Here is an 18,369-nt window from a genome sequence, read left to right as displayed (position 1 = left end):
TTAACTGCCCTCTGAAATGGTCTAGCAAGCCACTCGGTTGTATCTGGGCAATAATTGCCAGCGATGCCATCATCCTGAGCGTGAATATCACATTTTTAATTCCTGACTGAATGGAGATGTGCTCTTTTGAAGGGATCAAGAATTGAATTAAGCTCTTGTCAAAAAATTATTTGTCGGCACCTCATTACTGAGTTCAAGAAAGTGGTATCTGTGGTGGGGGAGGAGGGGGGGTGGGGGGGTCAGCGAGGCCTGTAGGCTTGGCTCTTCAGACGTAAGACTCATCAATCGTACAGCACAGAAGGAGGCCATTCGGCCCATCGTGCCTGTGTGTGCCGGCTCTTCTGAGAGAGCAATCCAATCGGTTCTACTCCCCCTGCTCTTTCCCCATAGCCCTTGCAAATATTTTCATGTAATTGGTAATCATAGGCAGTCCCTCAGAATCAAGGAAGACTTGCTTCCACTGTTAGCATGAGTCCTTAGGTGGCTGAACAGTCCAATACGAGAGCCACAGTCTCTGTCACAGTTGGGACAGACAATGGTTGAGGGAAAGGGTGGGCAGGGAGCCTGGTTTGCCGCACGCTCCTTCCGCTGCCTGCACTTGGTTTCTGCATGCTCTCGGCGACGAGACTCGAGGTGCTCCCGGATGCTCTTCCTCCACTCAGGGTGGTCTTTGGCCAGGGACTTCCAGTTGGCGGTGGGGATGTTGCACTTTATCAGGAAGGCTTTGAGAGTGTCCTCAATCTGGTAATAGAATGTTTTTAATTGGACCTTCAAGTTGTGCTTTTTCTTCCCACCCCCGTGGTAGGGGCCTGTTGCATGGGTCCAGTTTTGTTATTGTCTGTTTGCTCTCTTGTCATTCCATCCCCTCTCCAGGTCGATCGAGATTTTTCAGGCTCCTCGCCTCAAGCTGCTGTGCACCATCCAGACCCACCACAAGCTGCTCAACGCCATCCGCTGGCACCACCCTCACGGCACGCGGCCTGACCTCGGCTACCTGCTGGCCTCTGGCTCCAACAACGCCATCATCCACATTCACAACCTCAAGGCCGTGCTGGGTAACTGCGCGCCGTCCTGTCCCGTCCCCGAATCTTGCACAGGCTGACGCTCTTTCCTTCTCGCGTAAGGAATAGGAGCAGGAGTCGGCCATTTGGCCCCTCGAGCCTGCTCCAGGCTCGAGGGGCCAAATGGCCTACTCCTGCTCCAGGCTCGAGGGGGCCAAATGGCCTACTCCTGCTCCAGGCGCGAGGGGGCCAAATGGCCTACTCCTGCTCCAGGCTCGAGGGGACAAATGGCCTACTCCTGCCCCAGGCTTGAGGGGACAAATGGCCTACTCCTGCTCCAGGCTCGAGGGGGCCAAATGGCCTACTGCTGCTCCAGGCTCCAGGGGCCAAATGGCCTACTCCTGCTCCAGGCTCGAGGAGCCAAATGGCCTACTCCTGCTCTGCCATTCAGTAAGATCGTGGCTGATCTGATCTTTGGCCTCAACTCTACTATCCCACCTGCTACCCATAACCCTTCACTCCCTTATCGCTCAAAAATCTGTCTATCTCCGCCTTAAATATATTCAATGACCCAGCCTCCACAGCTCTCTGGGGCAGAGAATTCCAAAGATTCATGACCTTCCGAGAGAAGAAATTCCTCCTCATCTCCGTTCTAAATGGGCGGCTCCTTATTCTGAAACTATGCCCCCTAGTTCTAGATTCCTCTACGAGGGGAAACATCCTCTCTGCATCTACCCTGTCCAGCACCCTCAGAATCTTATACGTTTCAATAAGATCCCCTCTCGTTCTTCTAAACTCCAATGAGTATAGGCCCAACCTGCTCAACATTTCCTCATAAGACAAACCCCTTCATCTCAGGAATCAACCGAGTGAACCTTCTCCGAGCTGTCAGCAAAACAAGCATTCTTCTTTCCGTTCCTCTCGGTAAGCGCCGTGTGATCAGCTGACTGGATCTGCCCCAAGTCTCTGTCAGATGGCGTTACTGTCTGTCGTGTATCGCAGGCAAATCGCTGAATTTGAACCCGCCCGCTGTATGGGGTGACTGTGACTCCCCCTCTCCCCCTCGTGTGTGCACTCGCGCATGCTCACTTGCTCCCTGGGCAGGACCTTGCTGTGTGCAAAAATGGCCGCCGCGTTTGCACACATAGAATCAGAGAAATTTACAACACGGAAGGAGGCCATTTCGGCCCATTGTGTCCGCGCCGGCCGACCAAGAGCTATCCAGCCTAATCCCACTTTCCAGCTCTCGGTCCGTAGCCCTGCAGGTTACGGCACTTCAGGTGCACATCCAAGTACTTTTTAAATGTGGTGAGGGTTTCTGCCTCTGCCACCCTTTCAGGCCGTGAGTTCCAGACCCCCACCGCCCTCTGGGTGAAGAAATTTCCCCTCGAATCTCCTCTAAACCTCCTATCATTTACTTTAAATCTCTGCCCCCTGGTTGTTGGCCTCTCTGCTAAGAGAAATAGACCCTTCCTATCTACTCTATCTAGGCCCCTCATAATTTTCTACACCTCAATTGGGTCTCTCCTCAACCTCCTCTGTTCCAAAGAAAACAACCCCAGCCTCTGCAATCTTTCCTTATAGCCAAAATTCTCCAGTCCAGGAAACATCCTCGTAAATCTCCTCTGTGCCCTCTCTATCACATATTTCCTGTAATGTGGTGACCAGTACTCTAGCTGTGGCCTAACTAGTATTTTATACAGTTCAAGTATAACCTCCCTGTTTTCTTGTATTGTATGCCTCGGCTAATAAATGCATGTATTCCATATGCCTTCTTAACCACTTTGTCTACCTGTACTGCTACCTTCAGGGATCTGTAGACCTGCACTCCGAGGTCCCTTTGTTCCTCTACACTTCTCAGTGTCGTACCATTTAATGTGTCTTCCCTTGCCTTGTTAGACCTCCCCAAGTGCATTAACTCACACTTATCAGGATTGAATTCCATTTGCCACTGTTCTGCCCACCTGACCAGTACATTGATATCTTCCTGCAATCTATAGCTTTCTTCTTCATTATCAAGCACACATCTGATTTTAGTGTCATCTGCAAACTTCTGAATCATAGCCCCTACATTCAAGTCCAAGTTACTGATGCATACCACAAAAAGCAAGGGACCCAGTACTGAGCCCTGCGGAACCCCACTGGAAACACCCTTCCAGTCACAAAAACACCCATCAACCATTACCCTTTGCTTCCTGTCTCTGAGCCAATTTTGAATCCAACTTGTCACTTTGCCCTGGATCCCATGGGCTTTTACTGGATCGTGACCAGTCTGCCATGTGGGACCTTATCAAAAGCCTTGCTAAAATCCATATAGACTACATCATACGCACTGCCCTCATTGACCCTCCTGGTTACCTCCTCGCAAAATTCACTCAAATTAGTCGGACCCGACCTTCCTTTAACAAATCCATGCTGACTGTCCTTGATTAATCCCTGTCTTCCCAAATGAAGATTGTCCTGTCCCTCAGGATTTTTTGCAATAATTTTCCCATCACCGAGGTTAGGCTGACTGGCCCGCAATTACTCGGTCTGTCCCTTTCTCCCTTTTTAAACAATGGTACAACATTAGCTGTCCTTCAGTCACTGTACTTTAATATAATTCAGCCCACGGGGCGTTTGAGGCTCGCGATGAGTTTTTTCAGTGACCGCACGTGCTTCCTGGCTTTGATTTGACGATGACTTTAACATCGTTTTTTTAAAAAATGGCGTTGTTTATTTCCTCTGTCGCAGAGAATCCCCCGGACTCGCCGGTAATGCTGACCGAGCCTTACCGGACACTGCCTGGGCACACCGCAAAGATCACCAGCCTGAGCTGGAGCCCTCACCGCGATGCGATGCTGGTGTCCGCCTGTTACGATGGCACTGCGCAGGTGAGTTACTGCTTCACGGGGAGGGGGGGGTCAGAGCTAGGAAAGAGCTTCAATAAGAACTTTGGAGGCAGTTCAGAGAAGGTTCACTCGGTTGATTCTGGGGATGACGGGGTTGACTTATGAGGAAAGGTTGAGGAGGTTGGGCCTCTACTCATTGGAGTTCAGAAGAATGAGAGGGTGATCTTATCAAAATGTATGAGATTATGAGGGGGCTCGACAAAGTGGATGCAGAGAGGATGTTTCTGTGGAATTCGCTGCCTCAGAGAGCTGTGGAGGCTGGGTCATTGAATATATTTAAGGTGGAGATAGACAGATTTTTTGAACGATAAGGGAGTCAAGGGTTATGAGGGAAGTGGAGCTGAGCCCAGGATCAGATCAGCTATAATCGTATTGAATGACGGAGCAGGCTTGAGGGGCCAAATGGCCTACTCCTGCTCCTATTTCTTATGTTCAGTACTGCCCTGGAGTGTCAGCCTGGATTGTGTGCTCAAGTCCCTGGAGTGGGACTCAAACCAACAACCTTCTGACTCTGAGCGGAGAGGGAGTGCTACCCACTGAGCCATGACTGACCTCCAATTGTTCTTGCCCTGTAACCAGCGTTTCTGCTCGTGTCAACTAGTTGGGCCGAATGGCTCAACTGTCGGTGCTGTAGACTCTCAACACGTAACCAGCGGGAAATGTAAATCAGCCGCGATCTTATTGAATGGCGGAGCAGGCTCGAGGGTCCGAATGGCCGATTCCTCCTCCTATTTCTTATAAGAACATAAGAAATAGGAACAGGAGTAGGCCATACGGCCCCTCGAGCCTGCTCCGCCATTTAATACGATCATGGCTGATCTGATCATGGACTCGGGTCCGCTTCCCCACCCACTCCCCAAAACCCCTTATCGTTTAAGAAACTGTCTATCTCTGTCTTAAACTTATTCAATGTCCCAGCTTCCACAGCTCTCTGAGGCAGCGAATTCCACAGAAACATCCTCTCTGCATCCACCTTGTCAAGCCCCCTCATAATCTCATACATTTTGATAAGATCACCTCTCATTCTTCTGAACTCCAATGAGTAGAGGTCCAACCTCCTCAACCTTTCCTCATAAGTCAACCCCCTCATCTCCGGAATCAACCGAGTGAACCTTCTCTGAACAGTCTCCAAAGCAAATATATCCTTCCTTAAATACAGAGACCAATACTGTACGCAGTACTCTAGGTGTGGCCTCACCAATACCCTGTACAGTTGTAGCAGGACTTCTCTGCTTTTATACTCTCTCCCCCTTGCAATAAAGGCCAACATTCCATCTGCCTTCCTGATCACTTGCTGTATCTGCATACTCACTTTTTGTGTTTCATGCACAAGGACTATTACTCACTCTCAGGGTCTGGGCCCGGCCAGCACTTATTTGCCTATTCCTGGTTGCCCTGGTAAGGTGTTGGTGAGCTGCCTTCTTCCTGAACTTGAGAATGTCAAGGCCGTGGAGAGGGTGCAGAGGAGATTTATTAGAAGCGTACAGGGATGGGAAATTGCAGTTATGGGGAGAGACTGGAGAAGCTGGGATTGTTCTCCTCAGAACTGGGACGGTTAAGAGGGGATTTAATAGAGGTGTTCATAATTATGAAGGCTTTTGATATATTAAGTCGGGAGAAACTCTTTCAAATGGTAGTTAACCAGAGGACACAGATTTAAGATAATTGGCAAATGAACCAGAGGGGAGATGAATTGAGAAATCTTTACGCAGCGAGTTGTAATGATCTGGGATTCGCTGCCTGAAAGGGCGGTGGAAGAAGATTCAATAATAACTTTCAGTTGGAGAATTGGATAAATATTTGAAGGGGAAAAAGAATTTGCAGGGCTGCGGGGAAAGAGCAGGGGTGAGTGGGACTAAGCTGGGTGGCGGTGTGAGCTGTGAGGGGGATGCTAAGAGGCTGCAGGGTGACTTGGACAGGTTAGGTGAGTGGGCAAATGCTTGGCAGATGCAGTATAATGTAGATAAATGTGAGGTTATCCACTTTAGTGGCAAAAACAGGAAGGCAGAATATTATCTGAATGGTCATAGATGAGGAAAAGAGGAGATGCAACGAGACCTGGGTGTCATGGTACATCAGGCATTGAAAGTTGACATGCAGGTACAGCAAGCGGTGAAGAAGGCAAATGGCATGTTGACCTTCATAGCGAGAGGATTTGAGTATGGGAGCAGGGAGGTCTTACTACAGTTGTACAGGGCCTTGGTGAGGCCACACCTCGAATATTGTGTTCAGTTTTGGTCTCCTAATCTGAGGAAGGATGTTCTTGCTATTGAGGGGGTGCAGCGAAGGTTCACCAGACTGATTCCTGGGATGGCAAGACTGACATATGAAGAAAGACTCGATTGACTAGGCTTATATTCACTGGAATTTAGAAGAATGAGAGGGGATCTCATAGAAACATATAAAATTCTGACGGGATTGGACAGGTTAGATGCAGGAAGAATGTTCCCGATGTTGGGGAAGTCCAGAACCAGGGGACATAGTCTAAGGATAAGGGATAAGGGATGAGGAGAAACTTCTTCACTCAGGGAGTTGTGAACCTGTGGAATTCCCTATCGCAGAGAGTTGTTGATGCCAGTTCATTGGATATATTCAAAAGGGAGAGTTAGATATGGCCCTTACGGCTAAAGGGATCAAGGGGTATGGAGAGAAAGCAGGAAAGGGGTACTGAGGGAATGATCAGCCATGATCTTTTTGAATGGTGGTGCAGGCTCAAAGGGACGAATGGCCTACTCCTGCACCTATTTTCTATGTTTACATGGGCTGTGGGAGGGGATTCAATGGGTGAGTCGAGTCGATGATAGGGGAGAGTGTACATGGGCTGTGCGGGGAGCAGGCTTGATGGGGCAAGTGCCCCTTTGACGATGTGCTTTATTCCCTGATACAATTCTGTGTTGTGAATGGCCCCCTGTGCTGCAGGTGTGGGACGTGCTGAAGGAGGAGCCACTGTGTAACTATCGCGGGCACATCGGGCGGCTGCTTGGGGTGCAGTGGTCTCCAGTCGATGCGGACTCGGTGTGGACAGGAGGAGACGACTTCACGGTGCAGCAATGGGAGGTTTCTAAACAGGAGCACACCAGGCCCCCCAAAGGTACTGCCCGCTGCATCTTGTATCTTGTAATGTTTTATAGTTATAAGAAGATAGGAAATAGAGCAGCAGTCGACTATTTGGCCCTCGGGCCTGCTTCGCCATTCAATAAGATCAAGGCTGATCCGATCTTGGCCTCAACTCCACTTCCCTGCCCGCTCCCCATAACCTTAGTCTCCCTTATCTTCTTTGTTCTTTTATTATCCTGATACACGACAATGTTTCAGTCCTTAATTTTATATGTATTGATACACTTACCCATCAAAAATCAATAATAGTGTATCTAGCTCGCACCAAGTCCCGCTCACCCATCACCCCACACCCCCCATTCTCCGTGCTCGCTGACCTACATTGGCTCCCGGTCCGACAAAGCCCCGATTTAAAAAATTCTCATTCTTGTTTTCAAATCCCTCCATGGCCTCAATCCCTCCCTATCCCTGTAACCTCCTCCAGCCCCTACAATCCCTCGAGATCTCTGCGCTCCTCCAATTCTGGCCTATCGCGGATCCCTGATTATAATCGCTCCACCATCGGTGGCCGTGCCTTCAGCTGCAGGGGCCCCAAGCTCTGGAACTCCCTCCCTAAACCTCTCCTCCTTTTTAAGATGCTCCTTAAAGCCTACTCCTTCCTCCTTCTGTGGCTCGGTGTCAAAATGTCTTGTGTAATGCTCCTGTGAAGCACATTGGGACGTTTTACTGCGTCAGAGGCACTATATAAATAAAGTTATTGTTGAAAAGAAGTAAAGCAAAGACTTGCATTTATATAGCGCCTTTCATAGTGTCAGGATGTTCCAAAGCACTTTACAGCCAATGAAGTGCTTTTGAATTGTTGTCACTGTTGTAATGTGGGAAACACGGCAGCCAATTTGCGCACAGCAAGCTCCCACAAACAGCGATGTGAAGATGAGCAGATAATCTGTTTCTCGCTGATGCTGGTTGAGGGATAAATATTGGCCAGGACACCAGGGAGAACTCACCTGCTCTTCTTCGAAATAGCTGCCGCAGGATCTTTTAGGTCCACCTGAGAGAGCAGACGGGGCCTCGGGATTAATGTTAACGGTTTCGATAGGACAGCTTCAGAGAAACTATTTCCTCTGCTGGGGCAAAGCCAGAACAGGGGGATAGAATCTTACAATTAGACCCGTTGAGTGAAATCCCGAAGCACTTTTTCCAGACACAGGGTGGTGGAAATCTGGAAAACACTCTTTTTTTTTCCCAACCCTTCCCCCGAAAAAGCTGTGGATGCTGAGGGGTTATTTGGAGCTTTTCAGACCGAGAGCGATAGATTTTTGATGGGTAAGGGTATCGAGAGATTATGGAGCAAAGCTGGTTAAATGTGTTTGCGGTACAGATCAGCCATAATCTCCAATGGAACAGGAGGAGGCCATTCGGCCCCTCGAGGCTGCTCCGCCATTCATTGAGATCACGGCTGATCTGTGACCTAACTCCATATACCCACCTTTGACCCATATCCCTTGATACCTTTCGGTTAACAGAAAGCTATCAATCTCAGATTTAAAATTAACAATTGATCTAGCCTCAGTTGCCGTTTGTGGCAGTGTTTCTAACTTTCACCGCCCTTTGCCCCTAATGTGCCGAAAATTCCGGCTCGCCGGGTGCGTATGGACCCAGCGAGGCCTCGCAACAGACGGTTTTTGGGGCGCGATGCGCATGCGCCAAAAACCGGCTTTTCCGATCTGTCGGCCGGCGCGGACACGATGGGCCGAAATGGCTTCCTTCCGTGCTGTAAATTTCTATGATTTTAAACCTACGCTGCACTCCCTCCCTCCCAAGCCAATGTACCCTTCCCCAGGTGTGGTACCCAGAACTGCTCACAGTGCTCCAGGTGTGGTCTAACCAGGGCTTTGTACAGGCAGGTACAACATTGAATGGCAGGGCCTGAGGGGCTGAATGGCCTCTGTCCTGTTGCTGTCTCCTGGTCGACACGTTGAGAGGTTATAGAGCGGCTGGGGACTGTGTGCGGGCGGGGCTTATTTTGGTGCTTTTCCCTCAAAAGGATCGGGGTTGGGGGGGGGGGGGAGAGGAAGATTGGGGGGAGAGGGAGATTTGGGGGGGGAGGGGAAAAGGGGGGAAGGGAGGGTTGGAGGGTAAGGTTGGGGAATTGGGGGAGAGGAGGGGAGGGATGGTGGGGGGGATTGGGGGAGGGGAGGGAGGATGAGGGGGTGGGGGGAAAGGGTGAGGGGGAGAGGGGAGGGAGGGAGGGGATTGGGGAGGGGGAGATTGTGGGGTTGGAGGGGATTGTGGGGTGGGGAGATTGGGGGGTTGGCGGGGGAGGGGATTGGGGAGGGGGAGATTGGGGGGTTGGAGGGGTAGGGTGAGGGGGGGATTGGGGGGGGGGGGAGGGGATTGTCGGAGGGGAAGAGAGTGAAAAATCGCAGAAATTTCAATTTTCTCTTTCCAAAAACTAGGAAAGAAGGCCTTTGAGCTGGACAAGAGGAGGGTCAGCTTACCGAAACCCAAATCTAAAAAGGCCAGGAGGAAAAACGAGAAAGGGCCGACGGGGCAGGAAGGCGACGAGTGTCCGGAGACTCCATCGCAGTGTGTTCCCACTGCCCACAACGGTGGTGGCGGCGATCCGGAGGAGGAAGAGGAATGTCGGGAGCCGGTAGAAATGGCAAAAATGTCTAATGGGATCTCGCGAATGCCAGGTGTGATTTTAAAATTGTTTTTTTTTCTCACTCCCCCCCCCACTTTCACCTCTTCCTGATATGGGCCTTGGCTCAGTGGGTACAACGCTCACCTCCTGACGGTCGTGGGTTCATATTTAATAATTCATTCAAAAAAGTTGTAGTGACCAAGGACTGGCAGATAGCGAACGTAATACCCGTATTTACGAAGGGAGTTAGAACATGTCTATAGACCTATAGAACTGAACTATGGACCAGTCGGCTTAACATCGGTGGTCGGAAAAATAATGGAGTCCTTACTAAAGGAGAAAATAGAAGAATATCTAGAAGCCAAAAATATAATAATGAATAGTCAGCATGGATTTCAAAAGGGCAAGTCTTGCTTGACCAACCTCATTGTATTTGTTGAAAAGGTAACAGAGAGAGTAGACCAGGGTAATGCAGTAGATGTAATGTATCTAGATTTTCAAAAGGCCTTCGATAAGGTACCCCGTAATAGACTGATGAGCAAAGTCAGAGAATACGGAGTCAGGGGACAAGTAGCAGAATGGATCGCTAGCTGGCTTCAAGACAGAAAGCAGAGAGTGGGGGTAAAGGGAGCTATTCACAGGGGCAGAAGGTGGGTAGTGGTGTTCCACAAGGATCAGTGCTGGGACCACTGTTGTTCACAATTTATATTAACGATTTAGACTTTGGAATCAAAAACACAATTTCTAAATTTGCGGATGACTCCAAATTGGGGGGAGAGTCAATACTGAGGAGGACTGCAACAAATTACAGGGGGACATTAATAAACTTGCAGAATGGGCATATAATTGGCAAATGAAGTTCAACACAAATAAATGTGAGGTATTAGATTTGAGTAGGAAGAATAGGGAGGTCACTTATTACTGGGAGGGTGAGAGTCTGGGTGGGGTAGAGGAACAAAGGGATCTCGGAGTACAAATACACAAATCACTCAAAGTTGAGACACAGGTTCGGCAAGGCCGCAAAAAATGCAAACCAAGCACTAGGGTTTATTTCTAGAGGTAAAGAATTGAAAAGTAGGGAAGTTCCGCTAAACCTGTATCGAACCTTGGTTAGACCACACTTGGAGCACTGCGTACAGTTCTGGTCGCCATTTTATAAACAGGATATAGAGTCACTGGAGAGGGTGAAGAGAAGATTTACAAGGATGGTACCAGAAATGCGAGGGTGTACATATCAGGAAAGGATGAACAGGCTGGGTCTCTTTTCTCTGGCAAAAAGGGGGCTGAGGGGTGGGGATGGCCAAATAAAGGTGTTTAAAATTATGAAAGATTTTGAGAGAGTGAATAGAGAGAGAATGTTTCCACTTGTGGGGAAGAGGCATAACGAGTGGCCATCAATATAAGGTAGTCAGTAAGACATCAAATAGGGAATTCAGAAGAAACTTCTTTGCCCAGAGAGTGGTGAGAATGTGGAACTCGCTGCCACAGGGAGTGGTTGAAGCGAATAGTATCGATGCATTTAAGGGGAGGCTGGACAAACATGAGGGAGAAGGGAATAGAGGGTTATGCTGATAGATTTAGATGAGGAAAGACTGGAGGAGGCTCGAGTGGAGCATAAACGCCGGCATGGACTGGTTGGGCCCAATGGCCTGTTTTGCTGTTCAGCCCACCAGGTCAAACTTCCTCTAAGGAAGCTCCCTGCCCTAGCCCTGACCTCAAATCCTTCTCCAGTTTCTCTCCGATCTCCCCATGACCTTTCTGAGCTCGTCCTGTCCATGAGACCCACCTCCTGCTCCCTTGACCCTATTCCCACTAAACTGCTGACTACCCAACTTCCTTTTCTGACTCCCACGTTAGCCGACATTGTTAACGGTTCTCTCTCCTCAGGTACTGTCCCCCTCTCCCCCAAATCTGCCGTCATCACCCCTCTCCTCCAAAAACTAACCCTCGACCCCTCCGTCCTTACAAACTACCGCCCCATCTCCAACCTGCCTTTCCTCACCAAAGTCCTTGAACATGTTGTCATCTCCCAAATCCGTGCCCATCTTTCCCGGAATTCCATGTTTGAATCCCTCCAATCGCCTGCCACAGGAGCGAAACGGCTCTCCTCAAAGTTCACAAATAGCATCCTTTGTGACTGTGACAAAGGTGAACGATCCCCCATCGTCCTTCTCGACCTATCTGCAGCCTTTGACACGGTTGACCATTCCATCCATTGGCATTAAAGCCAAGGAAGTGGCATACAAATTGGCCAGAAATAGCAGCGAACCCGGGGACTGGGAGAAATTTAGAACTCAGCAGAGGAGGACAAAGGGTTTGATTAGGGCAGGGAAAATGGAGTACGAGAAGAAGCTTGCAGGGAACATTAAGATGGATTGCAAAAGTTTCTATAGATATGTAAAGAGAAAAAGGTTAGTAAAGACAAACGTAGGTCCCCTGCAGTCAGAATCAGGGGAAGTCATAACGGGGAACAAAGAAATGGCGGACCAATTGAACAAGTACTTTGGTTCGGTATTCACTGAGGAGGACACTAACAACCTTCCGGATATAAAAGGGGTCGGAGGGTCTAGTAAGGAGGAGGAACTGAGGGAAATCCTTATTAGTCGGGAAATTGATGAGATTGAATGCCGATAAATCCCCAGGGCCTGATGGACTGCATCCCAGAGTACTTAAGGAGGTGGCCTTGGATGCATTGACAGTCATTTTCCAACATTCCATTGACTCTGGATCAGTTCCTATGGAGTGGAGGGTAGCCAATGTAACCCCACTTTTTAAAAAAGGAGGGAGAGAGAGAAAACAGGGAATTATAGACCGGTCAGCCTGACATCGGTAGTGGGTAAAATGATGGAATCAATTATTAAGGATGTCATAGCAGTGCATTTGGAAAGAGGTAATATGATAGGTCCAAGTCAGCATGGATTTGTGAAAGGGAAATCATGCTTGACAAATCTTCTGGAATTTTTTGAGGATGTTTCCAGTAGAGTGGATTGAGAACTGGTTGTCAGACAGGAAGCAAAGAGTAGGAGTAAATGGGGACTTTTCAGAATGGCAGGCAGTGACTAGTGGGGTACCGCAAGGTTCTGTGCTGGGGCCCCAACTGTTTACACTGTACATTAATGATTTAGACGAGGGGATTAAATGTAGTATCTCCAAATTTGCGGATGACACTAAGTTGGGTGGCAGTGTGAGCTGCAAGGAGGATGCTATGAGGCTGCAGAGCGACTTGGATAGGTTAGGTGAGTGGGCAAATGCATGGCAAATTAAGTATAATGTGGATAAATGTGAGGTTATCCACTTTGGTGGTAAAAACAGAGAGACAGACTATTATCTGAATGGTGACAGATTAGGAAAAGGGGAGGTGCAAAGAGACCTGGGTGTCATGGTACATCAGTCATTGAAGGTTGGCATGCAGGTACAGCAGGCGGTTAAGAAAGCAAATGGCATGTTGGCCTTCATAGCGAGGGGATTTGAGTACAGGGGCAGGGAGGTGTTGCTACAGTTGTACAGGGCCTTGGTGAGGCCACACCTGGAGTATTGTGTACAGTTTTGGTCTCCTAACCTGAGGAAGGACATTCTTGCTATTGAGGGAGTGCAGCGAAGGTTCACCAGACTGATTCCCGGGATGGTGGGACTGACCTATCAAGAAAGACTGGATCAACTGGGCTTGTATTCACTGGAGTTCAGAAGAATGAGAGGGGACCTCATAGAAACGTTTAAAATTCTGACGGGGTTAGACAGTTAGATGCAGGAAGAATGTTCCCAATGTTGGGGAAGTCCAGAACCAGGGGTCACAGTCTAAGGATAAGGGGTAAGCTATTTAGGACCGAGATGAGGAGAAACTTCTTCACCCAGAGAGTGGTGAACCTGTGGAATTCTCTACCACAGAAAGTTGTTGAGGCCAATTCACTAAATATATTCAAAAAGGAGTTAGATGAAGTTCTTACTACTAGGGGAATCAAGGGGTATGGCGAGAAAGCAGGAATGGGGTACTGAAGTTGCATGTTCAGCCATGAACTCATTGAATGGCGGTGCAGGCTCGAAGGGCCGAATGGCCTACTCCTGCACCTATTTTCTATGTTTCTATCCTCCTCCAACGCCTCTCCACCATCGTCCAGCTGGGTGGGACTGCACTCGCCAGGTTCCATTCTTATCCATCTCATCGTAGCCAGAGAATCACCTCCATGCCTTCTCTTCCCGCTCCCGAATGCACTTCCTCCACTTGGGGCGGTCTTTGGCCAGGGACTCCCAGGTGTCGGTGGGGATGTTGCATTTTATCAGGGAGGCTTTGAGGGTGTCCCTGTAACGTTTCCTCTGCCCACCTGGGGGCTCACTTGCCGTGAAGGAGTTCCGAGTAGAGCGCTTGCTTTGGGAGTCCCGTGTCGGGCTTGCGAACAATGTAGCCCGCCCAACGCAGCTGGTCGAGTGTGGTCAGTGCTTCAATGCTGGGGATGTTGGCCTGGTCGAGGACGCTAACGTTGGTGCATCTGTCCTCCCAGGGGATTTGTAGGATCTTGTGGAGACATTGTGGTGGTCTTTCTCCAGCGATTTGAGGTATGTACTGTATATGGTCCACATCTCTGAGCCATACAGGAGGGCGGGTATTACTACAGCCCTGTAGACCATGAGCTGAGGGCCTGGTCTTCAAACACTCTTTTCCTCAGGCGGCCGAAGGCTGCGCTGGCGCACTGGAGGTGGTGTTGAATCTCGTCGTCGAGGTGTCTACTGTATATGGCTCTTTAAGCAAGCTTTTGGTCACCTACCCTAATATCTCCTTATGTGGCTCGGTGCCAAATTTTGTTTGATCAGGTTCCTGTGAAACACTTTGGGACATTTTACTGCGTATAAAGCGCTGTATAAATACACGTTGTTGAAATGTAAAATTGACATCTCTCTCTCTCTCTCTCTCTCCCGTTCCTTCCTGATAGCATCGTTGGCGGAGCTCAGGCTGCAAGAACGCACAGATCCTTTGGTTCACAACTTTCCACCGACTGCAACGAACCAAACTCCTCAACTGAAGAAGGAACGGCCAAAAGAGGAAAGGAGGAGAGAACGACCTGGTAAATCTTTGCCGACTTTGGTGAGACCGCCCCTGGAGCACTGGGTATAGTTTGGGTCCCCGTACCCACGGAAGGATGTAGCCGTCTTAGACGGGGTGCAACGGAGGTTCACCAGACTGATCCCTGGGATGAGAGGGCTTGTCCTATGAGGAGAGATTGAGTAAATTGGGCCGATATTCTCTGGAGTTTAGAAGAATGGGAGGTGATCTCATTGAAACATACAAGATTCTGAGGGGGATTGACAGGGTAGATGCTGAGAGGTTGTTTCCCCCGGGGCTGGGGAGTCTAGAACCAGGGGTCTCACAGTCTCAGGATAAGGGGTCGGTCATTTAGGACTGAGATGAGGAGGAATTTCTTCACTCAGAGGGTGGTGAATCTTTGGAATTCTCTGCCCCAGAGGGCTGTGGAGGCTCAGTCTTTGACTATATTCAAGGCCGAGATCGATAGATTTTTTGGGTCTAGGGGAATCGAGGGATATGAGGATCGGGCGGGAAAGTGGAGTTGAGGTCAAAGATCAGCCATGATCTCATTGAATGGCGGAGCAGGCTCGAGGGGCTGTAGGGCCTACTCCTGCTCCTAATTCTTATGTTATAAAATCGCCCCTCAGACATCTCTTTTCTACAAAAATAAGCACAGCAAGTTCCCACTTCGTGACCAGATAAATGACCCATTAGTCTGTTTTGGAGTTGTCGTTTGTGGTCAGCATACCTCCCTTGCTCTGTTTCAATAGTGGCCGTGGGATCTTTTACATCCAGCTGAGAGGGCAGACAAGAGCCTCGGTTTAACGTCTCAGCCGAAAGACAGCACCTCCGACAGTGCAGCACTCCCTCAGTACTCAAATGCAGGCTGACACTCCCACAGCAATACTGAAGCGAACAGGACTTGGTGCGAGTTAGGCCACGGGTAGCAGAGTCTTGGATGAACTCGAGTCTGTGGAGGGTGGAAGGTGGGTGGCCAGGAGAGTGTTGGACTGGTTGAGTCTCGGGGTAACCAAGGCATGGGGGAGGGTTTCAGCGGCTGAGCCCGGGGGGGGAGGGGGGGCAGAGACGGGCGATATTGATGGACAACCGGGTGTCTCGAAGCGCTTTATACCCAATGAAATGCTTTTTGGAGTGGAGTCACTGTTGTAATGTAGGAAACGCGGCAGCCAATTTGCGCACAGCAAGCTCCCACACACAGCAATGTGGTAATGATCTGTCCGTGATATTGTTTGAGGGATAAATATTGGGCCCGGGACACCGGGGATAACTCCTCTGCTCTTCTTTGAAATAGTGCCACGGGATCTTTTACATCCACCTGAGGGAGAAGACGGGGCCTCGGTTTAACGTCTCACTCAATAGACGGCACCTCCGACAGTGCGGTGCTCCCTCAGTACTGCCCCTCCGACAGTGCGGTGCTCCCTCAGTACTGCCCCTCCGACAGTGCAGCACTCCCTCGGCATTGCCCCTCCGACAGTGCGGCGCTTCCTCAGTACTGCCCCTCCGACAGTGCGGCGCTCCCTCAGTACTGCCCCTCCGACAGTGGGGCGCTCCCTCAGCACTGCCCCTCCGACAGTGCGGTGCTCCCTCAGTACTGCCCCTCCGACAGTGCGGTGCTCCCTCAGTACTGCCCCTCCGACAGTGCGGTGCTCCCTCAGTACTGCCCCTCCAACAGTGCAGCACTCCCTCGGCATTGCCCCTCCGACAGTGCGGCGCTTCCTCAGTACTGCCCCTCCGACAGTGCAGCACTCCCTCAGTACTGCCCCTCCGACAGTGCGGCGCTCCCTCAGTACTGTCCCTCCGACAGTGCAGCGCTCCCTCAGTACTGCCCCTCCGACAGTGCAGCACTCCCTCAGTACAGCCCCTCCGACGTGCGGCGCTCCCTCGGTACTGCCCCTCCGACGGTGCGGCGCTCCCTCGGCACTGCCCCTCCGACAGTGCGACGCTCCCTTGGCACTGTACTGGGAGTGTCGGCCTAGATTTGTGCTCAAGTCTGTGGAGTGGGACTTGAACCCACGATCTTCTGACTCGAAGGTGAGAGAGAGAGTGCTGCCCACTGATTCACGGCTGACGCTTAGTAAGATGTACCAAGACACTTCACGGGCAAGGTTCTCGGACAGATATTTGCGACCGTTTCTTGTCTTGCAGAGGCTCCGGTGAAGAAGAAGAAGGGTCGCTCTGTGCTGCCGCTCAGTACCGCTAACGACCACCGCTCGAAGGAGGAGCTCCACTCCGACTGTGTCAATCTCGCCCACATCCTCTACTCCAAAGGTGAGTGGGGCTGGCCAGGCACAGCAAGACTCCAGGAGCATCTCCACAGGGACGGGGAAGGGCTTGCAATTCTGCAGCCCCTTTCACTACCTCAGGACCTCCCGCAGCGCCTTACGCCCAATCGAATACTTTTTAATGTGTAGCCATTGCTGTCCAGCGGGAAACGCGGCCACCAGTTTGTGCACAGCAAGCTCCCACAAACAGCAACGCGATAACAACTAGCTAATCTGCATTTTAGGTGTTGGTTGAGGGATAAATATTGGCCCCAGGACACCGAGGAAGAACACCACCCTGCTCTTCTTTGAACTTTTACGTTCACCCGAGAGAACAGACGGGGCCTCGGTTTAACGTCTCATCCGAAAGACAGCAGCTCCGACAGTGCGGCGCTCCCTCAGCACTGCCCCTCCGACAGTGCGACGCTCCCTCAGCACCGCCCCTCCGACAGTGCGACGCTCCCTCAGCACCGCCCCTCCGACAGTGCGACGCTCCCTCAGCACCGCCCCTCCGACAGTGCGACGCTCCCTCAGCACTGCCCCTCCGACAGTGCGGCGCTCCTCAGTACTGCCCCTCCGACAGTGCAGTGCTCCCTCAGCACTGCCCCTCCGACAGTGCAGCGCTCCTCAGTACTGCCCCTCCGACAGTGCGGTGCTCCCTCAGCACTGCCCCTCCGACAGTGCGACGCTCCCTCAGCACCGCCCCTCCGACAGTGCGACGCTCCCTCAGCACCGCCCCTCCGACAGTGCGACGCTCCCTCAGCACCGCCCCTCCGACAGTGCGACGCTCCCTCAGCACCGCCCCTCCGACAGTGCGACGCTCCCTCAGCACCGCCCCTCCGACAGTGCGACGCTCCCTCAGCACCGCCCCTCCGACAGTGCGACGCTCCCTCAGCACCGCCCCTCCGACAGTGCGGCGCTCCTCAGTACTGCCTCTCCGACAGTGCGGCGCTCCCTCAGCACTGCCCCTCCGACAGTGCGGCGCTCCCTCAGCACTGCACTGGGAGTGTCGGCCTGGATTTTTGTGCTCGAGTCTCTGGAATGTGACTTGAACCCACAACCTCCTGACCCAGTGCGAGTGTGCAGCCCACTGAACCACGACTGACACTTTAATCAAAGTCTCATGTTCCTTTTGATCTTGCTAATTCCTGCTACCCACCCCTTCCAAAACCAACTTGACGCAGTGGGTCGCTCGGCCCCTGGGTAAGCCACTGGCTGATCAGCCCTGCTTCCTGCTCCTGGCCCCGTGACACTTGCATAATGTGCTTCGAACCTGCCCCGATGGTGCGAATGGTCGGGGCTGGATGGGCCCTTGTACGTCGGGCAGGCTCCGGGGGTCGAGCCCCAGTCTTGAATGAATGTGAGGCAGCTGTGAGAGCATTGCGTTTGTGCGTGGGTGTCCATGAGCTTTGAAAGGAAGGAGTGGGGGAGGGAAGGGGGTGGGTGGGGAAACCGGTCGGTATCCCTGTTGCCA

General features: G+C 51.2%; 1 protein-coding gene across 2 annotated transcripts in view; it reads left to right on the top strand.

Annotated features, from left to right (window-relative positions):
- Positions 1-18,369, top strand: part of gemin5 (gem (nuclear organelle) associated protein 5) — a 106,055-nt gene that overhangs the window by 48,078 nt on the left and 39,608 nt on the right. For both annotated transcript variants that reach the window (XM_070878003.1, XM_070878002.1), the window contains exons 13-18: positions 874-1,055; positions 3,735-3,874; positions 6,812-6,983; positions 9,409-9,648; positions 14,522-14,653; positions 16,780-16,902. In XM_070878003.1, coding sequence (XP_070734104.1) covers positions 874-1,055; positions 3,735-3,874; positions 6,812-6,983; positions 9,409-9,648; positions 14,522-14,653; positions 16,780-16,902 — 989 coding nt within the window. The remainder of the gene's footprint in view (positions 1-873; positions 1,056-3,734; positions 3,875-6,811; positions 6,984-9,408; positions 9,649-14,521; positions 14,654-16,779; positions 16,903-18,369) is intronic.

This window comes from Pristiophorus japonicus, chromosome 4 (genome assembly GCF_044704955.1).
Source record: "Pristiophorus japonicus isolate sPriJap1 chromosome 4, sPriJap1.hap1, whole genome shotgun sequence".
Lineage (NCBI taxonomy): Eukaryota > Metazoa > Chordata > Chondrichthyes > Pristiophoridae > Pristiophorus > Pristiophorus japonicus.
This window is presented reverse-complemented; position numbering and strand designations above follow the sequence as displayed.